Source organism: Triticum dicoccoides, chromosome 4A, assembly GCF_002162155.2.
Source record: "Triticum dicoccoides isolate Atlit2015 ecotype Zavitan chromosome 4A, WEW_v2.0, whole genome shotgun sequence".
Classification (NCBI taxonomy): Eukaryota; Viridiplantae; Streptophyta; class Magnoliopsida; order Poales; family Poaceae; genus Triticum; species Triticum dicoccoides.
This window is the reverse complement of record NC_041386.1, coordinates 103,601,662-103,611,102: the sequence shown is the minus strand read 5'-3', so window position 1 is coordinate 103,611,102 and position 9,441 is coordinate 103,601,662. Positions and strand designations below refer to the sequence as shown.

The window sequence follows — 9,441 nt, the reverse complement described above, 5'->3', positions numbered from 1 at the left end:
CGAAACACGCCCACGCGCCCACGATCGGAAGCGTCCCTTCATGTCGTGGACGTCGGTTCACATTGTATATAATCCTCCAACATCATCAATGAAAGATTTACTGATTCGATCATTTTTTTTTTAAGATCACTGATTCGATCAATTCGTTCTTTCACAATTCCATTCCACTTGATTTACAAACCAAACACGCCGAGCTGCGTCGGGTAGAGCCGACAGAGGCGCAAAAAGAGACCGCTCTAGTCATTGTGGGGCCAGGCCAAGAGCCGCGACGTGGCACATAGCGCAACCCAATAATTGCTACACCACGGTTAAATTGTGCATCCCGGTGTCATGGTCAGTCCTGCGGTACGAACGACGCTGTTTCAGCTCGGCTCTACGAGGAGGAGATGGCCGCGGTAGACGACATCATCGGCTCCAGTGCGGGGAGGTGGTCCCTCCACGGCAGGACGGCGCTCGTCACCGGCGGCACCCGCGGCATCGGGTACGTACGCACCCCTCCGCGCCCCTTTCTTTTCAGATCTCGTCCCGGCTTCAGATGGTTTTCTGCGCTTGATGTACAGGCGCTCGGTGGTGGAGGAGCTGGCGGCGCTCGGGGCCGCCGTGCACACGTGCTCCCGGAAGGAAGCCGAGCTCGGCGAGCGCTTGAAGGAGTGGGAGGCCAGGGGATTCCGCGTCACGGGCTCCGTCTGCGACGTCTCCGTGCGCGACCAGCGCGAGCTCCTGCTCCACGACGTCGCCGGCCGCTTCGCCGGCAAGCTGGACATCCTCGTACGTGAAGCACCCCATATCTTCTCCCCAGTCCCCACGCCTTTGTCGATCTGTTGCTAAACCCTGGGGTATGTAGTTATCTTTCCTAGTTTCGTCACAAACTTTGCATGTTTTGATTCCTGTATATGTCGGCATAGTATATCTCTTTGGAAATACTGCGTGTAGTGTCCTGTGGATCTGAGTAAATGTGAGAAAAGATAAGTGCTGAATACTGTCTCTGTAGCCGTATGCCTGTGACTCGTGGCGTGTCATCATGTTATTATTTTGGCTTCAGAAAACAAAGCTCTTCTTGGTTTGTCGTCATGAATGACCAGTAATTTAAAATGAAACTGCAACTGTTTGGTCGTTTTCAAGCAGAACTTCAGATGGTTTTGCTTCAGTAATGTGTTTTCCTTTGAACATTTGTGCTGCTACATGTTGTAGCAGAACCGAATTGCAGTTCCTTTTTACTAGTGGTTTCTGCCTCGCCTTGGTGATTACACTTGGACAAACATTTTTTTTAGAAAAGGAGGATGACCCCCAGCCTCTGCATCTGGGCGATGCATACGGCCACTTTATTAATTATTCTCACAAGACCTTATAAAGTAATACCACAGTAAGACTAAAGCCGCCGTCTAAGCAACAAACTGTCGCTACACCTATCCAGTTGATGAAGGAGCGCAGATAGCCTAGGCCTAATATCAAACAGATATCGCGGCCAAACCTAAAATCTAAGACCTGAGGACCCATCCAGGACGCCTGCCGGGCATGGGTCTCGCCGGTCCGGCGTGCTCTCAAAGGCCGCCGCCGCCAACTGCCACCGCTCCATCTTCAGAATTGTACTGATGCATCAATCTTGCTCGGTCTAGCTATCGTCGACGCCACCACGGCGCCCAACGGCACCTCCTCCCTGCGCGCAAACAGTTGTGCACGCCGCAGTCGCCACTGATACACCTCAGCACCATGCTGCCAAGTATCACCAGCCGACACAGCTTGAAGTCTTTGGAAGTTCTGTCGTGCGTAGCACCTGCCGACCAGGCATGACAAAGCGTAGCACCTGTCGGTCAGGCATGACTTAACATCTCCACCGAAGCTCCGTGCAAGACGAAGCCGCTCCACCTCCTGCCTCTGACTTCCAGCGCTGTTCCACAGACGATGCTCCCAAGAGAGAAACGACACCGCAGTGCCGCCATCGTCCGATCTGGAACACCAGATCCTAGGGTTTCCTCCAGAGCAGCACGAGTGGGTCGACAGTAGTTACACGACGATGCCTTCATCAAGGTAACGGCGTAGAACGCCGCCATCGCCTGCCAACGGCTCGATTTTCACCGGCAACCATGTCTCCCCAACTTGCAGCCGGGACTAGATGATGGATCTCGAGATCCGATCACCAAGCCTCTGGTCGGCCATCTCTGACGACGAAGATGACCACCTCCATTGGCCAGCGAGACGACGTGAGATGAAGTAGGGTGCTGCCAGCGTGTGTCCTGGCCAGCACCACCAGCGCTCGGCCCGTCCCGGACCACGCCTCATGGCTGAGGGCAACGGCAATCGCTACCACGATGAGGACGCAGACCGGAAGCTCAGATCCAACCCACCCGCGCGCCGCCACATGGCCACCACCAAGCGCCGTTCAGGGGCAGCCCCGCCGCCGTGAGGGACGCCGCCCCACGGGCAGCTGGCGCCAGCTACCGTCCGCCGCGAGATCGCCACCGGCCACCGCAAGATCTGCGCGAGAACGACGAGGACGCCCCGCCGCCACCTTCCCTGGGGACCACGCGGGCTTCGCCGGTGTCCCCTCCGACGGCGGCGAAGCGAGGAGGGGCGGCGCTGTGGGGAGGGGTCGGAGAGAGCAGTCGCTGCGCCGCCGCTGCCGAAGTGGCGGCCGCGCGCGAGACCTCGGCCGTTAATATTTGGATAAGCTCTTGTGTCTACACTTGGACAAACATACTACCACAGTTTGCAAGTTTCATTCCATGACGTTTATTAGTAATCCCTTTGTCCTAAACATACCACAATTCGTGCTTAGATACATCTGTATCTAGACTAGATAAATCTAAGATATGTAATTTGGGATGGAGGTAATATTTCAAATACATCTTACTCTCCCAATTTGGTTATGCAGATAAACAACGTGGGCACAAACCATAGAAAACCAACCACTGAATACTCGGCAGATGAATATTCGTTCATAATGGCCACTAATCTTGAATCTGCATATCATCTATGTCAACTTGCACACCCTCTTCTCAAAGCATCCGGGGTGGCCAGCATTGTCTTCATATCATCAGTCTCTGGAGTGGTAGCCATATCTAGTGGCTCCATTTATGCCATGACAAAAGGTAACTGTTGCTCTGCTATGCAGCATATGTGAACAAGATAACATGTAGATCATCGATCAATGATCGTTCTTGTGGCGGCCGCTTTTCAGGTGCGATGAATCAGTTGGCCAAGAACCTAGCGTGTGAGTGGGCGAAAGACAACATAAGAATCAACTCTGTTGCTCCATGGTACATCAAGACTTCACTCGTGGAAGAGGTAAGGCCTATACTTTATGAGTTTTCATCAGAAGTATCTTTTTGTTTAGTTGTTCATCAGAAGTAACTTTCCTTTTACTTCTCTTGCTCAGAAGTTATTTGTGTTGGCCATCTTGTTAGTATGTCGAAACTGATTGTTCCATCCACTGTTCTCATTCCTGATTCTTAAATATCGTATAAACACACATACAAGTCTAATTAAGGGCTATATATCTAAATACCATTTTTCATGGCTTGCCGCCTTGCACCTTACTACAACCTTTGTACACTAATATAGGACTAGTGGCCTATTCCTGGTTATGGTTAATGTTTGATTTGCTATTGATGGTTTCCCTTAATGGAAATCGGAGGAGGAAACTCTTCTTTGATAAAAAAAACTAATATAGAACGTTTTTGCAGTTCAATTTGAACGGCAAAAACGTCTTACATTAGTTTACAGAGGAGGTACATTAGAACCCATATGCCCTATTCGAAGCACCAAAGAAATAAAAAAATGTAATGCTTCGCCTGTCCCGTTCAATCCTGCAGGATTTGGCGAAAGAAGATTTCGTGGATAGCATCGCCCGTCGAACTCCGATGAGGCGTGTGGGAGAACCTGAAGAAGTATCATCGCTGGTGGCGTTTCTCTGTATGCCCGGTTCATCTTATATCACTGGCCAGACGATCTCGGTTGATGGCGGCATGACTATAAATGGCATGTACCCGACTGAGAACTAGCAGAAGGGGTGAAGCTGCACGGTGGTTCTGAGCAAATCGTGATACGTGGATCATCCGTGTCCGTGTGTATAACCTGTATGGGAAGGTTATCTTGACGTACAATCTGTATGTGTATGTTTTTCCACTTTAGCTAAATGCAAGTCGTCTGAATGTTTATTTTGGGTTGGCTGATTTTGAAAGAACACTACGCGCAGACCCGAGGCCGCAGATAGTGGCGCCGGGGCGAGCATAGCGAGGGCCGAGAACGCCGGCAAGAATCCCCCATTGGGAATGCTTCGGTGATCCCACACCTCCATCTCAAGTGTACGCGGTGGTACATCTGGGCATGTCCGCCTACCCAACACGAGCTGTTTACTACGCAACCTTAGAGTTTCCTGAACCTTGAGAATTTACAAAGAGCCCATACATTTGGATATGAAGCTCTTGCAAAACCCTTAGAGTTTCCTGTGAAGCGAGTTTTGGGTACATTCAGTAAGTTTTTGATTTGGCACTTAAAAATAATTACTATGAAATGCAATGCTCATGCTCACAAACATAATTATTTTAATACATTACCACTAAGTAGGGCTATTACAGAGAGGTTGTAATGAAAGGTGCCAGTGTGTGTGGAGGGGGGGTAGGGGTGGGTGGCGATGCTTCAATCCAATATTCAAGAATTGGGAATCTTCTATATCTAAATAGCTAACCCTTATTATTTTTTCTCTCGACATGCAATCATGTCACCTCAACATGCAATCATGCATAGGAAAAAACCAACCTCAACAAGCAAACATGCATGATAATATTTATTATATTATGATGTTTATATTCAATAGATATACAATAACAGAATACTATTAATCATGTGCAATTTTATTTTTAGCTACCTCAAATTTATGACTTTAAATATTCATGTTCCGTATAATTAAATCTCATTGAAGTATGTTATAAAATGTTCCCGCAACAACGTGCGGGGTACCATATAGTGAGAACGTGCACCCTCGGCTCGTTTAAGTGTTTGTAGTCGTCTTTAGGTATATATAGGTCTAGATGCAACTTTTGTTGTTTCTGGTGCTCTTTGTACCGTCATGATAATTAATGAATAGATTGAAAGTTTTTCTCGCAAAAGAAAAAAACCAATCAGTTTTGACATACTAGCAATGTGACCATCCAAGATGACTGGATTCAATAAAAATCATAAAGTATAAGCCTTGTCTGACCCACAAGGGATGTCTTGATGAAAAGAATCACGGGGCGCTGCGTTTTCCTCCAAGTGGTACGTGCGTGCGTACGTGTGCAGCTCAGCTAGGGTTTCTCAAGCCTCTCGCTGGTGCCGTCGTCGGCCTGCCTCGTCTCTGTTGTCCTGGGATAATGGAGGCGGGGTAAATTCTGGCCCTTGCCGACGGAGGGTTTCATTTTTAGATGTTTGTTTGAGTTATGTCAGGGCTTGTGCCATGCTTAAAAAAAGATGCGGGTAGCAGATTCCTCAAGATAGAATAAGGTTCTCCTCTTAGCCCCCATCCCGATGGTGCTTCTAGCGCTGGAGGAGGGCGTATGGAGGTATGTCTTCAGCAGATCTCGTGGAATTCGGTTGGTATCTGTCTTCGATGGATTATTTTGGACCCGGTCTTCGTTCGTCCGTGTGTCTATCTGTGCGTAGGATCCTTCTAATCTGCGCTTATCTTTCTCGGCGATGGTTGATGTTCTGGTGCGTCGGTCCTATGAGGCTTTAGCATGATGGCTTCTCGACTGTCTACTATAATAAAGTATGCCCGACTACGGTGATGGAGGGGCGAGGATGATGGCACATCTTTGACTCACTTCAGTACTTATAGGCGTCACTAGGTGGTCTACAAATCTGAATGTAAATTTTACTTCTTATGCTCGTTGTACTACCTTAACATTTGATAATTAGATCCGAGATTTTGTCAAAAAAATGTCTTGATGAATATCACTAATGAAAAATCACTAATGATTGATGTCCGATCATGGGCACTAGATTGGGATCACGCCTTGGCGCGAGGGTGCCGGCGTAAGCATGTAACAACATGCCAATAGGAACCCAAGTATAGCGTTTGTACTATACAGGATGATAATGAAGTAAAGAAACCTTCAATTGTGACAGAAGTAAAACACAATGGATCTCAAGATCAACATCAGAATATAAGACAGGATCAAGCTCGGTGCATTCAGCCAACCGCAAAATACGGCCATTCAACACAAAGTTCAATACAAAAAGCGAGAACACATAAGGACAGCCAACTACAAAGCCATAATCACTAAGCATACTAACATGTGGCGTAATTCATCTGCCTCACATGAACCTGATACAAACAAATTGTGAGATATATGGAGTACAATGATTTCTGCACTCAAGCATCCTGGAAGTGCAATACATGTACAGCAAGACGAAATCACCTTGATAGGCATAGGAGCAGTTGTGAATTAGGAGAGGCCCCATCTAATAGCGCGCCCAAGGTGTGCTAGGAGGCTGTCAAGAACTGTTCTATGCGGGACCCAAGAACACAAAAAGTAAAGTCAGGGGAACTGCTTAAAGCAATTGAGATCACAATACAGGAGAAGGAGGTGAAACAGGACCACGCCCTCCCTTTCTGAAAGTGCGGACATTGCAGAACTCTGCTATCCGTTACTAAACTCTGTTGATCCTCCAAAACTCTGATCAACCCCCAAGACAACACAACGGACCTAGAATTGATTGGCTCATGTACTCGCGTCCAGCCCTCGAGTGTGTGTGCGGGCATGGGGAAATAGCCCATTATATTAATTCAATGTGCATGAAGGGGAACCTTGGCGCAGTGGTAAAGCTGCTGCCTTGTGACCATGTGGTCATGGGTTCAAGTCCTGGAAACAGCCTCTTACAGAAATGTAGGGAAAGGCTGCGTACTATAGACCTAAAGTGGTCGGACCCTTTCCTGGACCCTGCGCAAGCGGGAGCTACATGCACCAGGTTGCCCTTTTTTTTATATTAATTCAATGTGCATATTTGTATACTAACTGAATCCATTGTCAAATTTTCCTGGATTCGACCTTGGACTACCCTGGCTATTTCTAAGCCGTGCTCTCATTTGGCTCCCCTCTTTAATTTCTGACCATACTTTTGCAGCCGTCTAGATAAACCAGAGGGGACGTGACGCATCTCAACTGACCTGTGCAAGTGCTCGCAGACAGCTGTTGGTGGAGCCAGCGGAGCCTGGAGCTCATCATCAGCCATCGTGACCTGAATAGATCCAAGAAAGTTCTCAGATGCAGGCACATATTTAGGGCTCAGAAGGAATAGAAACCATGTGAGGTGCATAGGTGAGGCCTGACCTGGTTATTGGAGCTGAGATGCATGGTGACGACCGAAGCGGCGCGATGGAGGGCCGATCCAAGGCAGCACCGCCGTGCGTAGAAGACAATGTATTCACGGGAGCGAAGTGAAATATCGGCGAGAGAGTGTGTGAGCCCTGGTTTGACCTATGTATCAGACGGAAGATGACCGAGATAGCCTTGCCCAGCAGTGGAGCGCTGATGGATCTTTTGGCTCCAAAAAGAAAGAAGAGCAAGCAAGGTGCTAATAAGTGGCTTCATTCAACTGCCTTGTCGATCAACTTCACAGGTGGCACTTCACACGAACCTAATGCAAATAATCTGTGAGACGTATATTGCAAGTATTAATAAATTTATCTGTCTCGCTTGGTAAAACCAACTTGCCTTTAGTAAACCTTGTCAACAATCCTGGATCAAGAAACCAACCATACATAAATCCTGATTGGCCTTGCTCTTCACCTTTCTTAAGCCATATATAGTTGTTTATGAAAATTAAGTAAAAACTTAACTCTTTGATTGTGATTTTAAGCTAATTTGAAAAGAAAAAAAAGCATGCTTTGTCATTAAAAATGAAGAAATGGAAAATCAAATGAATAACAAAGTGAATGACAAAAAGGAATGCACATATGTGCATTAGAATCAAAGTAGCCAAAAGTGAAGCACGAAGACACTTTATTTGGGCCCAACAGATCAGTAAACATATAGTGCAGTTCATCTCTATTTTGTACGGGAATCTAGTACTTATATGAATAAAACAAACAAAAACCGCTACATGGAGTATCCGGAACCAGTACATACATCGACTGTGCGAAAACTATGTTTGGGATACAAAGGGGATCAAAATGAAAGCTCAAGCAATCATCACCATTCCCCATAAGAAATCTGCTCGCTCACAGCAATGCAGCTAGAATAAAAATAATATCTACACTAAGAATAGACATGTTACAGAGTTAAAAGTCACCAATAAGTGAATGTATCTTTTGGAACTAACAATAGAAACAGAACCAAGATACAAAAAGGCCACTTTCCCTAGTTTCATTGCGTATTCACCCAAAACACACATGGAGACACACTGGATCCAACTTATCTATTTATTAAAAAAGAAAGTAGAAGGATCATCTGTAAAGAGAAAACACCACATCGCCAGAAATCAAATGCTTAAGCTCGAAAAGGTATTCTTCATCCATTATTTACAACTTATCCTTCCAAGAAGAAACATTTAAGCAAAGTACAGCAGGCACTAAAAAAATATAGGAGCAGCTATTCTAAAAATATGATCAAGATGTGTTAGAAATAACTCGCATAATATATACCATACAGAAAAATATACACCTACAATAAAATACTTTTAATTGGCTAACAATACAATAAAACAAAGAGGGATAATCATTATGGATAAGAAAGATTAATAAACAAAAATCGATCGAACGGTCAGAGAGAGAGAGTGTGTAACACCCCGGATGTGATTTACCCTATATGTACTCCAACTCTTGCCGTTTCCGGCCTTAAGTTATTTTATTTTCTCGGGTTTGGGTGTTTGTCTCCGTGTGTTGTTCTCGTTGTCATGCATCTCATATCATATCATCATGTGCATTGCATTTGCATACGTGTTTGTCTCATGCATTCGAGCATTTTACCCGTTGTCCGTTTTGCATTCCGGCGCTCCGTTCTCCTCCGGGGGTCATTTCTACCTTACTTTCGTGTGTGGAGATTAAACATTTTCGGATTGGACCAAGACTTGCCAAGCGGCCTTGGTTTACTACCGGTAGACCGCCTGTCAAGTTTCGTACCATTTGGACTTCGTTTGATGCTCCAACGGTTAACCGAGGGACCGAAGAGGCCTCGTGTGTGTTGCAGCCCAACCTCCCTTCCAATTTGGCCCAAAACCCACCTAAACCCTCTTCATCATCTAGAGCGTTCAATCACGATCGCGTGTCCGAAAACCGCACCTCATTTGAAGCTTCCTAGCTCCTCCTACCTCTATAAATATCCCCTCCCCGAAATTCCGGATCCAAACCACCCTAACCCTAGCCCCGCTCCTCACCTGCGCGCCGGACATCGCCGTCGCCCACTCCCGTCGCACCACGTGGCGGGCGTGCCCACATCGCCGCCGCCAGCCCGCTCAGCCCGC

At 46.8% G+C, this 9,441-nt stretch overlaps 1 protein-coding gene and 1 long non-coding RNA gene across 10 annotated transcripts in view; one reads left to right on the top strand and one right to left on the bottom strand.

The window, feature by feature from the left end:
* The first annotated feature begins 323 nt into the window (after nucleotides 1–323).
* LOC119285248 (tropinone reductase homolog At5g06060-like) lies at nucleotides 324–4,160 on the top strand. The gene is made up of 5 exons (XM_037564487.1): nucleotides 324–481; nucleotides 561–768; nucleotides 2,873–3,089; nucleotides 3,179–3,285; nucleotides 3,813–4,160. Exons 1-5 carry the CDS (start codon nucleotides 387–389, stop codon nucleotides 3,999–4,001), a joined length of 816 nt encoding a protein of 271 aa, XP_037420384.1. The 5' UTR covers nucleotides 324–386; the 3' UTR covers nucleotides 4,002–4,160.
* Nucleotides 4,161–6,139: 1,979 nt separating this feature from the next.
* The window catches only part of LOC119285247, a 10,691-nt gene continuing 7,389 nt past the window's right edge, over nucleotides 6,140–9,441 (bottom strand). For 5 of the 9 annotated variants that reach the window (XR_005139404.1, XR_005139411.1, XR_005139412.1 and 2 more), the window contains exons 8-10: nucleotides 7,311–7,617; nucleotides 7,148–7,218; nucleotides 6,140–6,486 (exon numbers count right to left, since the gene is read on the bottom strand). This is a non-coding gene — a long non-coding RNA (uncharacterized LOC119285247). Of the gene's footprint in view, nucleotides 6,487–7,147; nucleotides 7,219–7,310; nucleotides 7,618–7,695; nucleotides 7,840–9,441 lie in introns of those variants that run through there. The other 4 variants (XR_005139406.1, XR_005139407.1, XR_005139405.1 and 1 more) reach the window with 4 other exon arrangements.

Excerpts from the sequence above, each read along its gene's own strand:
- LOC119285248 (XM_037564487.1), top strand. The coding sequence starts at position 387 with ATGGCCGCGGTAGACGACATCATCGGCTCCAGTGCGGGGAGGTGGTCC. Across the intron at positions 482-560 it reads GGCGGCACCCGCGGCATCGG|GCGCTCGGTGGTGGAGGAGC; the intron begins GTACGTACGCAC and ends CTTGATGTACAG. Across the intron at positions 3,090-3,178 it reads CATTTATGCCATGACAAAAG|GTGCGATGAATCAGTTGGCC; the intron begins GTAACTGTTGCT and ends GCCGCTTTTCAG.